The sequence below is a fragment of the Mustela nivalis genome (genome assembly GCF_964662115.1).
Source record: "Mustela nivalis genome assembly, chromosome: 8".
Classification (NCBI taxonomy): domain Eukaryota; kingdom Metazoa; phylum Chordata; class Mammalia; order Carnivora; family Mustelidae; genus Mustela; species Mustela nivalis.
In genome coordinates this window covers 84,172,872-84,190,264 of record NC_139027.1, presented here as the reverse complement: position 1 = coordinate 84,190,264, position 17,393 = coordinate 84,172,872, and the positions used below count along the sequence as shown (strand labels likewise).

The following is a 17,393-nucleotide window of genomic DNA, read 5'->3' as shown; positions in this document are numbered from 1 at the left end:
GTTCAATACACTAACTTACAGAAATAAGGGCTTTCCCATCCTTTTAAACTATCAGTAATGATATCCCAATTGCTGCTGTTGATCCTTTTATGCTGTAGCACTAGGAATTTCCCCTCAAGGCATTAACAGTTCACCTACAAGAAAGGGTGCTAAAGAACCAGAAAAATGTTTTCAAATGACTGTTCAGCCACATTCAGTGGCTGGATATAACTAGAACAGATATTTCTGGTCCTGGCTTTTCTCAAAATCTTAATCTGTGGTTCTCTACTTTCATCCCAGCCTCAACAATTTTAAACACTCTTAAGCAATTCAGACCTTAAGAACTATAATTCTTAGTAACTCCTTCACTTTTCTTTTTATTAACATAAATTTTCTCTGGCACACACCGTCACCAACCCATCCCTGCCTCATCCATTCCCCAACCCTTTGAGAACCAGAGATTTAAGTGACTATGATAATTTGTCACCACAGTAACAATAAAAAGCAGAAGAAAAAAATACAGGACAAATATTATAATACCCTATTAACAGTAAAAATTATGTTCTTAAATGCTCACAAATCTAAACAGTGATAAAATGATTTCTTGTTACTCTTAAATAAGATAGGGCCATTTAAAATCCCATGAAACCATCTAGTTTATTTTTCCTCAGGGGAGCACAAAGAACTTTCTCTCTTTATATTATTAATTAAGAATCTTCTTTTTTTAAGATTATATTTATTTATCTGAGAGAGAGAGAGAGAGGGAGCACGAGCAGGGGGAGGGTCAGAGGGAGAAGCAGGCTCCCCTCCTAGCAAGGAGCCTGATGTAGGACTTGATCCCAGGACCCTGCAATGATAATCTGAACTAAAGGCAGATGCTTAACTGACTGAGCCATCCAGGTATTCCATTAATTGAGAATCTTAAGATGCTTTATAAATATATAGTGTCGCTATCAATTAGTAAAACACGACTCAAACTTGCTTACATACAGTGAGCCTGCCCTATTACAGCGTCTTTGTACACCCCTGCTATCTTTCCCCACTGCCAGTGCCAACAGCACCAAATCCTCATTATAAGTTTTGCCATCTTACTCTATTTTTACTTTTTCCAGGGTTTGCTTCTGGTTTTTTTTTTTTTTTTAAATGATTCCATGTTTTCTTTGAACATGGGAAGATGTTGCTTCCCATGTTCAAAGTGAAGAGAAAATGCCTGTCTGCCCCAAGAATCATGGCAAAGCTGCGGATTTGGAGGAGAAAGCCGCTGTCCCCAATGTTCCCCTGCCAAAAGGATGATTACGAGGCTGGTTTTGTAAGTCATATGACAAAAATGTTTTTGTCCACAACTAAAAGAATCCATTCATAATACAGGTGAGCCTACTACACTTTTTACCAATCACCAACCACAGCCCTCAGGAGAAATGAGTCTCCCAGTGAATACGGGAGACTTCCCCTCACTGAAGTAATGAGTTCTAAAGAAAGAGTAAGATTAGGAGGGAAGTGATGAGTTCAATTTGGGGCATGAAAAGTTTGAGATGCTTGATGGGCATCTTGGGAGATATAAGTGTCCTCAAAGCAGATGGCTCTGTGGGTGAGTATACAGGAGAGACTGGAGCTGGAGATGCCGTCTTGTTAATAATCAGCACGGGACATGATGTGACACCATCTAAGTAGGGGAAATGGCAGGCATTAGTGTTAAGAGTAAGAAACATCTATTTTACTAGGCAAAGAAACAACACAGTTTGTGAGGGAAAGCATAAGATTACTTATGTATTATGGCCATTATTTTTATGAAACAGGACAAGAGATGGATCTGCAGAGTTAAGTGGGGGGACAGGTTTAATGGACTGAATACTCCATATTCAAAGAGCGATGATACAATGGTTGTAAAGAAGACAGAACAATTAAAGGAAGAAAATAAGAAAAAATCTTAAGCACCCCTTTATACTGGATGTGGGCCAGGAGAATAATACGAAAAAAACAGTTATTGAATCTATATTCATAGAATAGCTATAATATTTTATTAATTATCTTCCTGTTTCCTATATATTTCCTTTGTATGTTTCAGTGGTACCTTCAATGTACTAATTAATTCAGAAGAGTTCTATCATAAGGCAAATTGTACCTTCAAATTATAAAGTATTCCATTCTCAGGCAATACTTTTACCTTGAATTTAATTGCCGAATCACAATATTGCAACCCTTTCAAACTTCTCTTGGCCTTTTCCTGGAATATCACTACCCATATTTTTCATTTAAATTTTAAATCACTTCAGGTTTTGAGTCAATCTGACTTTTTTTAATACATGAGAATATCCTATTTAAATGGACTTAAATGGACTTAATAGATACCGTCTCATTTTTTCATCTTATTTTGTCTTTATCGTTTTTATGTTTTCATTCCTGTTTTCTTTCTTTTGCTAGATGGTCTATAGTTTTTTATATTTGTCTTTTGATCCAGCAATTTAAATACCAAACAGCCTACTTTGATTTTAATAGTGATCACCTATAAGTCTCTTAAGAAAGTGTTTAAATTATTTCTCCTATCAACTTCAGAAAGTAATACTCATTGAATTCTCACTTATTGTTTACTTCTTCGACCATAGGAATGATCTGTTTTTCTGTCCTCCAACCATATCAGCTTCTCTCAGTCTTACTTCTTATCCCTTTGTTCTGCATCCTGTATGATTGTTAAACCTTTACTCCTTGGGTTTTCTGTTTTCTGCAGTGTTAATTCTGCAGTCACTCTGAATGTCACTGGTCTATCTCCATAAATCTTTCCTTAACCGTTTCTTTAATTGTATCTTGTCTTATAGCCTATTTCATACGGCTCTCCCTCACCCAACCTTTTAAGAATGTCCCTGACAGTTAGTTATAGTTAAAATAATTCTTCCATTTTGTTCAGTAAATTTCCTTTGTGTTTTCTTCATCTCTCTTTCCCACACTGTTCCTTTTCTTTTGTTCCAATAACACTTTAATATCACCTCAAGCAAGAGAGTTGATTATTGCCTTGAGGATTCATTTTCTTCACTTGATTTAAAATTATCTTGTATCTATATTCTTCAGACTTTGTGACATGTGGCGGTTTTCTTAGTTCTAATATAAATGAGGCTTAAAAAACTAAATTTTTAAATTGTTGTTCACTTCAGAAAGAGTTGTTTTTTTTTTTTTTTTTTTAAAGCCCCCACTTTGCTATTTTTCATAAAATCTCTTTAGGATCTTTTCAAAGACATTTGTATACATTGCCAGAGAATATGACACTCTGGAAATCCCTATTTATTATAAAGCCATCACAGCATCAATGCCAGATTACTGAATAGATTTATAAATGTTCTAAATTATTCCAGCAATGATTCACAGAAAAATATTTACATTCAAAAGAGTCCATTATTCATTAGTACAATCCATTAAGTAAGATGAGGTTAAATGTGAATCAACTAGGTCTTTAGCTAGGAACAGCCAGAATTCCTGGAGAGAACATGCTTTGTTGATTGAGTACAAATCCCCAACAAAATTTTCTACAGGTTCTACTTACTTCCAACTGAAAAGCTGTAACAGTGAATTTTTCTCACACTTTGCTTTTAGGGACTGGTATAGATACAACTTGACAGATTTGTTTCTTTTTTAAGATAATCAGTGGGTCAGACAACTATAATTTCAATCAAGCAGGTTGCCAAAGAAGCAGACACATCCTGACAGAGCAGTGATGTCCCAAATGTGGCCAAATGCCAGTGCCACACACTACTTTAATGATATTACGAGTATTAAGGAGTTTCCTTTTTGTTCAATTGGATAAAAATGGAACAAAGAAGAACTGCTGCTAATTTGAAAAGAAATGGCAAAAGAAAAAATACTTTGAGGAATAAAAAAGAAAAGTAAAGACTAAAGTCAGATTAGAGAAAACATGGATAGAAACAATATAAGGACATCAAGAGAGAAAGGATAGTAACCTTTTTGAATGAGTTTATATTTTTATCAACTAGCATTCTCTAGATGCAAGCAAAAGAAAATGACTTTGCTTAAGGAAAGGAGACATTTCTTAGAAGACTAAGAGGTGCCCAGGACTATACTTGAAACAGGCAGCTAAAATCAGGTACTCTAATGATACACAACACATTCAAGAAGTCTGTGGCCATTAAGATAAAATGCTATTCCAACTTTCCTTAGCTCTTTGCTCAGGATCTCACCCGCGGGACTATCTAATGAGGCTACCTTGGGTCAGATGCCCCAGATTACAGTTCTTCCCCATTGTATCTAATGGGGAGGAACTCATTCCTCCTGAGAAAACAGGAGTGCCTGGTGAAAGGGAAATGGACACCAGGTTAAACGAACAAGGAAATCTACTACACTACTTGAGCAAAATTTCACCATTTATATTCTTTCCACAAACTTTTAAAACGTAGAGCCTCAACATACTTCCCAATCAAATGAAATATAGGGGCTTTGCTTGAATTGTACTTTAAACAAACCAACTATAAAAAATTATTGCTGGGACAACCAGAGAAATTTGAACATGGAACAGGTAATAGATGATATTAAAATTATTGTTCATTTTGTCAGATATTTGCATAGTGGCATGGAAGCTATGTGTTGTTGTTGTTGTTTAAGATTTATTTATTTATTTGAGAGAGATAGCATGAGTGGAAGGTAAGAGCAGAGAAAGAGAAGCAGACTCCCCACTGAGCAGGGAGCTGGATGCAGGGACTCGATCTCAGGACCCTGAGATCAGGACCCAAGTGAAGGCAGATGCTTAACCAACTTGGAGCCACCCAGGTTCCCCCATGATGGGTTTTTTCCCCCCTTTTAAAAACTGCCTGTTAGAGATGCACATTCAAGTGTGTGTGTGTGTGTGTGTGTGTGTGTGTGTATGGGGAATTGTGAGATTTATATAAAAGCTCACAGGAAAAAAAGGGAGACAGATGAAACAGGATTGGAAAACAGTTACAATTATTGAAGTCGGCTGACTTATACACAGGGTTCATTATAGTATTCTATTTTTATAAATGCCTGACAGAACATGGTTTATTTTTCATAATAAAATTCTAAAAAGTAAACTATTTTACAAGTTCATTTGACAAATTTGGGCAACTACAATGGGCCAGGCTATCTACAGAATTTTAACAGAAATAACTGTCAAGCAGAACCGAGTTGGTGTTAAAATGAGAACACTGCCATACCGAGAGAAGGAAATACGAAGTATGGTCAAATTGCAGTTTTCTTACTTAAGTTACCAATCTATCTGGCAAAAAGAAGTGTGGCAGGTGTTCACATGTATACACATGTGTATATGCACATGTACACATGCACATATCCCTATATGTAAGAACCCTTCCCAAGTTCAAATTCAGGAAATGAGTGAGCATCTAGGAGGTATCTATGGGCACTGTACTACGCATCAGAATAGGGATACAAAGGTTATGCTATGTATCTCAAGAGGTTTACAGCTAGGGGAAAGACCTAAATACACAAGACACTTATTTCATAAAAAAGAAGTAAATGTGGGTCTTTCATAGTTGCAAACAGCTTTCAATGGCTCCCAGTAATTCTACCATTGGTATTCTTTTTTTTTTTTAATTAAAGATTTTATTTATTTATTTGACAGAGATCACAAGCAGGCAGAGGCAGGGAGAGAAAGAGAGGGAAGCAGGCCTCCTGCCGAGCGGATTGCCCAACATGGGGCTCGATCCCAGGACCCCAAGACCATAACCTGAGCCGATGGCAAAGGCTTAACCCACTGACCCACCCAGGTGTCCCCCCAACCATTGGTATTCTTTCTGTTGTTCAATCTCCTCCCCTTGAGCGTGGTCTTCTGTAACTTGCTTGAGTAACGGCCATACCACCCTGAACGCGCCCGATCTCGTCTGATCTCGGAAGCTAAGCAGGGTCGGGCCTGGTTAGTACTTGGATGGGAGTAACCTCTTTCTAATGACCAGAATATTACTAAAGTGACAGAATGTCACCTTTAAGATTATGTAACAAAGACTGCGCTCCCTCTTTTTCTTTCCTGTCCTGATCAACCTGATGGAAGCCAGATGTGGTATGCTGTACTACAGAGACCCACGTGACAAGAACTGAGGGTGGCCTCCAGCCAACAGCCCATCCAACAGCCTGCAGGATATGAATCCCACTAACACCCACAATGAACAAACTGGGAGGAAGATTTCCACCCTCCAGCCCCGAGACAATTAGAGCCACAGCCAACACGTGGAATGCTACGTTATGGGTGACCCAGAAGGAAGACCCGGCAAAGCTGTGCCTGCAATCCTGACCCATAGAAACCATGAAATAACATATGTGTGCTGTTTATAAGGTGCAGAATTTGGGGGTAACTTGTTAGGCAGCAATAAGTAACTAATTCATCATCCTACTTACAACAATGAAGCATAATAAAAGTAGATTTAGTACATTAACTCTATCCTTAAAAGGACAGGATGAGATCTCAAAAAAAAAAAAAAAAAAAAAACCTTATCCATCAAAGGGGTTTTAAATTCCATTGCTAATAAAATGGGATTTTTAAAAAATTCAAAAGTTACCTAGGGGAAAACATAACCAATTTACCGAGCTGCAGACAGCATTTGATACAAATGGAAGTCAATTTTTAATTTCAAAGAGTTTTTAAGCAATTTATCAGTAAACTTTATTAAGACCCTATCATAAACCAGCCGTATGCTATGATAAATACAGGACATTATAATCTCTAGGCACCCATAAGATGAAAGAAGGAAAGAACAGATACTTAAGACAAGAACAATGTTTTTACAATAAAATCAAAATACACAAGGACTAAGCCACCAAATGTTATTGGTCATTCCTTGGCAGACAGTCCGATTCAACAAGGGGGGCGGGTATTGACCCAGTGAACACGGAAAGTTTAAGCACTAAGTGTTTGGTAGAAAATAAAATTAAAAGGATGTATCATTGATAACTGGCTTTCAAAACAGGAAACTGGTCTACTGGTTTTCCTTATTATAAAAGTCAAAGGGGTGCCTAGCTGGCTCAGTCAACAGCATGCAACTCTTGATGTCTGGGATGTAAATCCAAGTCCCATGCTGGGTGCAGAGATTACTTAAAAATAAATCTTAAAAAAAAAAAAAAATCAAGGGCACCTGGGTGGCTCGGTCAGTTAAGCATACCACTCTTGGTTTTGCTCAGGTTATTAACTCAGGGTCCTGAGATGGAGCCCCAAGTTGGGCTCCGTGCTCAGCGGGGGGGCGGGGATTCTCTCTTCCTCTTCCTCTGACCTACCTCCCCTGTGCTCACACACACTCTCTGTATGTAAAATAAACAAATCTTTTTTAAAAAGTCATAAATATTTCAGAAAGCTAAGTTAACATTTTTACATTATATTGATAGAGGATTTGGGAATCCATGGGTAGCCTCTGTAGGACATCATGACTGTCAACTGCTTATAATGCCAGTGCGGCTCTCACTAGTTTAAGACAAAAAACAAAACAAAACAAAACAAAAAGTGCAAGTACCTTAGTATAGCAAAACAGATCATAATCTGGGCCCTGCCAAAGTTTCTTATCTCTCACCATCCTTGCACAAATTACTACACCAATTATAACTGCTATAACCAATTAGTTGTTGCTGCTAGATCCACTGACTGTAGGTCTCTGTCCCTTCTGTACCTATTAACATCATCATAGAACAGAACACCTCTTTTTTCATGGAGCTCCTAACTGCTCCTGAAGACTGTATCATCTCCTTTGAGAAGCTGCCCATCATTCTACCCATTTCAACCCATTTGCACTAGGTACTGCACTTCTGTGCTCTTCTGTACTTACCTCTGCAAACCTTTATGGTAAACTGTGTGTAGGTCCCCAATATTCAGGGGTTTATAACCTGAAGTTTCACCATTCACAAATAAGATTCCCTCCTCCATCCTGAATTTGGTTCACTTAGATATTTGTAATTGTAGTGGCATTAATACAAAGCATGTATATAAGATGGGTACACAAGAGGAAGTCTGCTAGTTAGGGTCCCAACTAAGCACACAGGAATCATAGTTTAATGGAACTTGTTTCTTTTTCCAGATGGCATCAGTGTTTCTCACTTTTTTGACTGTGAACCATAGTAATAACTACTATTTAGATCACCACCTAGGACACACTTATACATATAAAAAAATGCAAAAATACCCTATGAGATGTATTTGCTATTATTATTCCATCCTTTTAGAAATATGGCCCCTAAGAAAAATGTAACTATATTTTTCTTTTCCTGAGTGAGAAAGAGAGCATGTTTGTGTGTGCGCAGGTGTGGGGGGCAGAGCGAGAGAGGGAGAGAGAACCCTAAACAGGCTCTATCCCCAGCCCCCCGGTTTGATCCATGACCCTGAGATCTTGACCTAAGCCCAAATCAAGTTGGATGTCCAACCGACAGAGCCACCCAGGTAGCCCAAGAAAAATATAACTATTAATGTTAGATACAGAAGTGAAGGAGTATTAATATTTAACACAGACAAAAAAAAAAAACTTTTATGAATATCTTTAATCACATATATGGTAATAGTAAGGGTCTGAGTGGGGTCAGTTAAGTCCTTTAGTTATATGTGAGATGCGCTTCTTGTGGTAAAATATAAGCTGTGACACTACAAAGGAATTTGGGGATTCGGCAGTTTCAGGATCATCCCTGTAGAGTGCTAAGCGTCAAAACTGTCTGGTAATATATTATTTGATAATGATTTGTTTACTTCACAGTGGCTGGCTCAAGTAAAGTGCTCAGTAAACATTTACCATATGGAGGGGGAAAAAAAGCTTTATTTTAGTCAAGGAGATGAAAATTAAAGTAGCAAGGAGAAATCACTGTTCACCCATCTTCCTGAAAAAAATAGCTAATGCCAGTAGAAAAGGGGGCATGCTCATATATCAGTGATGGGAGTGTGGATTGCTACTGCCTTCCTGGAAAGCTGTGGAAATATCTATTCAAATGTAAGATGTACACATACTTTGCAACAATAAACTCCCAACTGGAATGCTCTTCTACACAAATAAAAGGAATAGTACCTAAGAATTATTACAGAATGTTAACATATTAATGGTAAGAAAACGTTAACAAAATAAATGGCCATCAACCATTACCACTAACACATATGTATGCACATGATAAAAAGGATCATAGAGAAAGACAGAGGATACACAGATTCTGGAGTCTGAGGGAGGGAAAGAAAGTTAGCACCCCTCCCACCCCACACATACATACATAAAGTGTTAGCAATGAAAACATTCTATATGCTACAGCCCCTTTTATAGCTAACTAAGCATATGCAGGGAAAACATACTCAAAAGAGATGCATGAAAAGATGAAAGTTTCAACATATTTTCCAACAATAGAGTATTAAGAGGTGCCCGGGTGGCTCAGTCGGTTAAGCATCCAACTCTTTTTTGGCCCAGGTCATGATCTCAGATCCTGGGCTGGAGGCCCAAGTAAGGCTCCACGACTGAGCAGGGAGTCTGCTTCTTCTTCTCCCTCTGCCTCTGTGTCTTCCCATGCTCATGCTTTCTCTCTTTCAAATAATAAAATCTTTTTTAAAGTATTAAAAAATAAGTGATGGATAAATGAATAGATGGACTGGTTGATTTAGATTAAAATATAAAAGATTTAAAAATTTGATTAAAATATAAAAGAGAGATAATTTTAAAAAGCATTCCTTTTTTCAATCGTTTTTATATAATATTTGACTTCTTTACAATATTTGGTACTTGTTTATCACTTTCCCTACTTAAAACATTCGCCTGTTTTCCAGGACATCACACTGTCTGGTCTCCACCTACTTCTTTAGCAGTTCATTCTCAATCTTTAGGATGTTCTTCTTTCTTGACTGCTGTCCTTCAGGACCTGTCCCTCCATTTATAACAATTCAGGACACGTTCACTAGGTGTTTGAATTCACTTCCAAAGCCTTGATTACTATCTACAAGTTAACGGAGGCTTTGTAAATCAGATCTCTCCTTGAACTATAAACCTGTCAATCTTTGGGCCTACTGGAAATCTCCTCTTGGACATCCCAATTAAAACTGTAAAATAAACATAATTACATCCGAAACTTAACTCATTTTCTTCCCTCTCAAAACTTTTCCCTTCTTTTGAGATCCCATGTCAGCAAATGGCACCATCACCCAACTGAGTTCCGTGAAGCTAAAATCTTGGCTTCTCACTGCTCTCAGGAGTAAAGGAAATGTGAAAGTTCTGGTCTCCATCTCTCCAGAGACAAGATTTTGGGGGAAAATTAAGAAAACAGAAACTGCACAGATGCAAGGCACTTTTAAAGTCACTGTCCATCTCATCCACTGTGACTTTCTCCAGTAAGTCTTCCAGCCTACTGCAGAAGTCCAGTTCTCATTTACCTCCCCTGGCGCGGCCCTCCTCCACACTGGACCGCAGGCCAGCCGGAAGGACCCGACCCACCACACCTAAGGCATGGACTCCCCTTAGCTTGGCAGCCAACTCAAGGAAGAGGGGTGGCTCTAGTTCTGCCTGCAGACAACTTCCTCACTGCACCCTACGAAAACCAGAAACAACCTGGACTGGCCGCTGCAAACCAATACCATTTCTCCTCTCTCAACCTCAGACCTCAACTAAATACCCCAGACCCCTAAGTCCCCGTCTGAGGGCACGTGAGACGCCAGAGGAAGGTTGCGGCCGCGTATCCACATCTTTGCGCTACACGGACCAGTGCTTCTCCCTTACCTGGAATCCAGTATCTGTCTGCAACTCAGCAGCCGCGGCTTTCCAAACGCCTTGTCTCCGGGTGAGGCTAACCCTACCTCCGAGAAAGAGCCGGTAGAAAGCTGCTGCGCCGCAGAACACACAGGGAGTCGCCATATTGGCTACCAGAGAGCCCTGCGGCCGGGCAAAGGGGCAGGACTTGATAAAGCCTGCGCAGGCGCGGGTGGGGGCTGGGTTCCGGGAGCTGTCGGGAAGAAACAGGGGGCGTGTTCTGCAGGGCGGAGCGGCTCGTCGCTGGTTGGGTGTGTGAGCCCTCGGGGCGTGTCCGACTCCACCCCCTTGCTCGTCGTAGTCCTAAACTGAAGCGCTTGGCCTCTTTCCTCTCCCGCAGCTGCTGAATTCTCTGGTGGTTTAAGTCTCGGTACGACTTTCGCGTGGCTCTTCAACCAGCCCTTCCTTCCCTGTCTGGGGCTGCACCTCGAGCCGGCTCTCCTCGAACGGCAGAACTCGCAAAACAGAGGCTCTTATTCTTGCTCACGGAAGAATGAACTCCAAGCCTTGGCTGCTTTATATGTCTTTCTACCATGGGTTTCCCCTTCTCTCTACCTTTCCACGTTTTCAGGGTCCAGGGTCTCCACCTGCCTCCAGCAACTGCCAAACCACTCTACTTTCCATGGCGCTCACACTTCTATTGTTGAACTGTATAACGCTCAGGCTAAACCATTCACAGATGAGGACGAAACAGCCTTAGCCATGTTTACGCGCCTCTCCCCACAGTGTCAGCACTAAGCCTCGCTTGAAACCCAATCAGAATTAAATGCACCGTCATGGAATAAAAATGAGTATAACTTGCTTCCGGAGACTTGTGGGCCCTTGAGAGTAACAAAATACATTTTTCTACAAAATACATTTTTAAATGATGCAGTAAGCCGCTCTGAAAGGATTTCCAAACATTTAGAATGGAAGGATCAGTAAAATTAAAACACAAACACACAAAGTTGTCAAGAAAATACATATACCATCATTTCTTAAAACACATTTAGTCATTAAAAAGGTAGAAATGACATAATTCCAGAAAAAAAAACTATTCTTTTAAATGGAATGTATTTTGCTGTATTGAAAACTCACTCTTGTTCTGTTACTACCTTTTAGAATAGTAAAACTTTCATCAGAAATTGGCAGAGGTTCACAAATTTGGGAACCAAAACTTCATAGCTCATTCAAATAGGTGCCTTTAGACAGCAGTTCCCACACATTGTCACAAAAAGGTTTTTAACTTAGTTGTGGGTATTTAGTTAAATAGAAAACAAATAAATATGTGGAAGCAGAATTTTTACTATTTCTTTTTAATAATGACATTCTGGAACATATAAGAACTAAGTAAGTTCGGAAATTAAGGTGAGGGATTGTAGGGCTTTTTTTCTTTTCTTCTTTTTTTTTCTTCTAAAATCCATGTTACAATATTTCATTAGATTACAGTAAAGTGAATGTAATACATTTCCTGCCTCTAGGGGCAACACTTGGACTGCTGCATGAATGAAATTTCCTGTGTAGCCTTTGAGTTTGGAACAAATATACCATTATAGGTTGACATTAGGTACATAATTTGGAGTCAGAAGAAAAGACTGGAATCAGGAATGTGCTGGTAAACTTTTAAAATATGTAAAAAAAATTTTTTTTAGTTTTACCACACAGCTAAAACTTAGATTCATTTAAGTTTCCTCTCATTTTCTGAACACCTCTTATGTCAGTGGCATCAGGCATCCTAGGCACAAGGCTCATAAGTCCCCAAGGTCCAATATGGTGGAATCACATCTAATGTGAGGGTTTGGTTTTAAAGTCAGCTTATAGTCAAAATGAACTAACAAGTGCTGCTGAGATGTGAGGTAGCAATAACTTGTAGATGCTTCTGGTGGGAGTACAGACCTCCTGAAATCAACCAATCAATCAATGATGTTAAAAGGAGTATACCCTACAATCCATCAATTGCAGTCTTAGGTATATAGCCTGTATTATCATAAATTCTTGGGCAGTATACCAGAAGACATGTATCTATGTCATCAGCGAGACCACTGAACTCAAGAAACTTCTAAAAGCTCTGATTAACTGTAAATTTTTATCTTTTAGAAAATAACAAATTGTCAGAGGCAGGCCCCTGGCCAGGGCGGCCTCCGCCATTAAAAGATGGCGCCTGGCTAGTTGCCAGGTTAGGATTGCCTCGTGAGACTAAGCAGAACGCCCAAAGAGGAAGTAAACAGCATTGGTTGCTAGCGAAGTTGTTCCTTTAGGTGGACAGCCTGATTCGCTCCCTCCTGTACCCTGCTCACTGATTGGTCATGTAAACGTATATAAGTGTATAGACTTGCGGAAATAAAGAGAGAGAAGATGCATCTAAACTGGGGCGTCTTGTCGTCCTTGCAGGTCGAGGGCGATAACAAATGGCTGGAGCAAGAAAAAAAAAACCAAAAAACAAACAAAAAAAAACCTTTGAATACGACCCTCCCCCCAGAACAGACACCTGGGCAGATGAATCATGAAGTATCTGAGTTTCATTATAATGTTAAAATTCCCACGCTGAGAGGAACATAGCCTCATTAGCATAACATACAACATATGTATAGACATGTTTTCTGAGTGGGAATGTATAACTCTATGCCTGACCATTGCAAGTGACGATGAAACCTTCCCCTCTAAATATCCATCCCAAACCCTAATAAAATGAACTTCCTTATCCCTGCTCTGGGAGACATAGCTTTGGGAAGATTCACATGATCTCAGGCAACTCCACCTGGTGTAGTCTCTGTGGCTAAGTCACCAAGGAGCAGACACACATCAGTGCATAAACATAAGAATATTCATAACATTCTTTTCTGGGGTCTTTTTTGTAACAGCAAAAGTAACCATTTATTGATCAGAGGATGGATGGATGTCAATGACAATGAATGAACCACAACCACACAATATGGATGGGTTTCATCAGGTAGAGAAAAAAAAAGTCTTACCTAGTCTGATTACCTAGTCTGATTCCATTTACATAAAGTTCAAAACCACGTAAAATGAAGCGAGATATTGTTTAAGGGTCTATCCCTATCTGTCATAAAACCATAAAGAAAAGCAAGAGCATGATCAACACCCACTTGGGAATAGTAAATAACCCAGGAAGGAGGGAGAGGGTGCCGTGAGCAGGGCACACAGAAGTGTCAGTGTTCCTGCTAATGTTCTTTGTCTTTAGATGACTGGTGGACATACAGGTGTTCATTTTATCCTTGAATTTCTAAAAATATAGATACACATAACAGGTAGAGCTGATTTCATCTCACCTCCTGCCGTGACTCACACCAGGAGATGTGGCAGGCTATGGCGGGAGTGTAAATTGGTACCAATTGTTATTTCTTTTTCCTGTGTTTCTCATATCCCATTTCCTTACTCTTCTCTTCTTCAGTATCCCTTCTTCATCTCTTTCTTCCCCCTCCCTGTGTAGATTGCTTAATGATGAATGATGTCATTTCCAGAAAAATCGTACACACACACACACACACGCACACACGTGCGCGCACACACACACACACAGACACACACCTTTAAAAGATTCCTGGAACTAGAGTTTCGTGAATCAGTGTGAAAAAACTTAGCCTAAAAAAAGCACAAAGTCTTCATGGGTCCACAGATAACTGAGCTCTTCAGAGAACTTCAGGTCAAAGATGAACAAACACTCCATGGTTCATGGAAAGTGCACTGAATTTGGATTAAGAAATATGTGTTATTGTCTGAACTCTGCCACAAACTCTTTGACACTTGGTGGTTCATTTAGCTTATGGAAAACCTACGTTCCTCATTAGTGTAACTGAGGGGTGGATGAGATCAGTGGTTCTCAAAAGTATGGTCCTCAGAGCAGGAACCTCAGCATTCCTAATTACATTGTATATTAAATTGCGTCCAATTCAGAAGATGATGAAGTCCTAACACCCAGTACCTCATAACATGAACTTTTTTGGAAATAAGAGTTGTTCCAGAAGTAACCAGGTAAAAAAGAGGTCATTGCCGTGGGTCTTAATCCAATATGGTAATATTTTAGGAAGTCTCAGACTTCCAGCCTCCAGAATTGTGAAATAATAAATTTCTGTTGCTTAAGGCACCAATTTTATAGCACTTTCTTACAGCAGCCCCAGGAATATACCCAGTGTATTGTTTTTTTAAAACGTCTACAATTTTTGGTACTCCTCCTTTTTTTTTTTTTTTAAGAGAAGATTTTATTTATTTGAGAGAGAAGGCATGCACAAGAGGGAGTATGAGTGAGAGGAGGGGCAGAGGGAGAAACAGAGTCCCCACTGAGCAGGGAGCCTGATGCAGGACTCGATCCCAGGACCCCGGGATCATGACCCAAGCCAAAGGTAGACGCTTAACTGACTGAGCCACCCAGGTGCCCTGGTATGCCTCCTTTTAAAAGGTGAAGTCCTTCCTTTAATAGATGAGCTGGATTTAATGACCTATCTCTGAAGGATAGACTTTGGATACTAGTCACAAAAGCTGGCTTCCTGCTTGCTCTCTGTCTCTTGAAGCACCCACTCTGGGGAGAATTTAGATGCTGTGTGGTGAGACAGCCATCCGGAGAGATCTGCCTAGGGAGGCACAAAAGTCTCTTGCTAAGAGAGGTGGGAGTGAGCCATCCTAAAACTGGGTCCTCCAGCCAAGTCTTCATATGACTTCAGTCCCCAACCAACAGTTTGATTACCACCTCATTAGAGATCCTGAGCCAGAGACACCAATCTTAGACTCTGGGCCATAGAAATTATGCAAAAATATATGTACGTTCTTAAAAGAAGCCACTATGATATGGGGTAATTTGTCATGCAGCAATAAATAAAAAACACACCTGGGAATTCCTTAGAAATGCAAATTCTTCAGTCCCAGTCCAGACCTACTACATCTCGAAGTGAGACCCAGCATAAAGCCTTCCAAATCATTCACAGTTCTTGTCGAGAATAGATTCCATTACATTTCATCTGGTGTCAGTATCCTTTCATCCCGGCCATCTGGTCTGACCCTGCAGATTCCTATGTGCCTTTTTTGTGCATGTGTGGTTAAAAAATACATAATATAAAGTTTACCATTTTAACAATTCTGAGTGTATATAGTTCAGTGGCATTAAATACAGTTACAGTGTTGGGCAATCAACACCACCATCCGTCTCCAGAATGTGTCAATCTTCCCAAACTGAAACTCTGTCCCCATCAGACACCTCCTAGTCTCCCTCTTCCCACTCCCTGGTAACCACCCTCCTCCCACTTTCTGTCTTCATGTATTTGACTATTTTAAGTACCACAGCTAAGTGATATCACACAGAATTTGTCCGTTTGGGCCTGCCTTATTTTACTTAGCATACCATTTCCAAGTTTCACCCATGTGGTAGCATGTCTTAGGATTTTCATTCCTTTTTAACGATCAATAGTATTCCATTGTACATAGGTTCCACATTCGGTCTATCTGTCCATCCATCATGGGACACGTGAGTTGTTTCCACCTCCTGGCTATTGTGAATAATGGTGCTATGAACACTTGTGCACAAGTGTCTATTTGAATCCCAGCTTTCAGTCCTTTTGGGTACATGTCCAGAAGTGACATTGCAGGATTCATGTTTTTAATGGGGCCAGACTTCCAACTTAACCTACCCAGGCAGGTGCGCACGCATCTTCAGTGAAATTTAAATCTACAACTTAAAAAGTTTTTATTATCTAAACCAGCTAAATACGCGGTACACATGGAATAAGGAAATGAGTAATGCAAATTTCACTGAAGTGTAAAAATATTTATGAGAGGTAATTTTAGTACCTAATTGCTATATATGAAGCTTCTATAACAGTTTAAAAACTGAATCCATCTCAGCCTGCAAGTAAATCTATTCTCCCCAAATGCATATACTTTATAATATTAATTGCATTTTAATTAATAACAAAGAGAACAAATATCTTCTTTGGTGTTTTCCCCCACTGCGTTCAATGTGGACGCAATCCATCCACATATGCTCTTTACCCACGAGCTGTCAATTATGCTTGCTATAAAAGACACAGCACTTAGGGAGCTGTCAGTCAAGGCTGTTATGATGCTTCAAGAATCATTTCTCCAGGCTTCGTTATCAAAAATAAAACAAATTTACATGGAGCATAAAGGTGGATCGATCACACCATTTGCTGTGCATTGAAAATGATTTCCAACATACATAGTTTCACGGCAATGTGCTTAGGGCCAGTGTCTTCTTGACCATATTTGCAATTATTTTGCATAGATTAAGACATTTTTTTTTTTAAGTGCAAGTAGCCAGTAGAAGTAGATACTCTGGGTGGTGGAATTAGAAGTGATTTCCATGTTAGGAATAGTAGCATGTACAAAATGTTCTACGACGTTCTGGGTATTTCTTTCATCCATGCCCTCCCTTCGCATGGATTTGACTCGGTACAGGACTCCCTTGTGATGAGCCCTGAACAGAAGTAAAGAAGGTCTAGAAAACGGGAGCTAAACAGCCAACCTTATAGACTGAATATGGTCAAGATACTGGGATTTCAGAACAAAACAAAACAAAAAACGGTTAGGAAGGAATATAATTGGAACCAATAAAATCAGTGAGGGCCTGGCTAAAATAAATATAGACTTAATAATCAAATGCCAGAACACTAGAGCCAAAATAAACTTCCCCAGGCATAAAGAGACTATTTTAGGACAAAGAGAGGAGGTGCCACTTTACACAGCAGG

The 17,393-nt window shown here is 39.6% G+C and overlaps 1 protein-coding gene across 2 annotated transcripts in view; it reads right to left on the bottom strand.

The window, feature by feature from the left end:
- The window catches only part of MRPS9 (mitochondrial ribosomal protein S9), a 65,090-nt gene extending 53,717 nt beyond the window's left edge, over positions 1–11,373 (bottom strand). The window contains exon 1 of one of the 2 annotated variants that reach the window (XM_082743635.1): positions 10,668–11,373. In XM_082743635.1, the coding sequence (XP_082599761.1) occupies positions 10,668–10,802 (135 nt within the window). In that variant the 5' untranslated portion in view covers positions 10,803–11,373. The remainder of the gene's footprint in view (positions 1–10,667) is intronic. The other variant, XM_082743636.1, reaches the window with a different exon arrangement.
- Between the last annotated feature and the right edge of the window lie 6,020 nt (positions 11,374–17,393).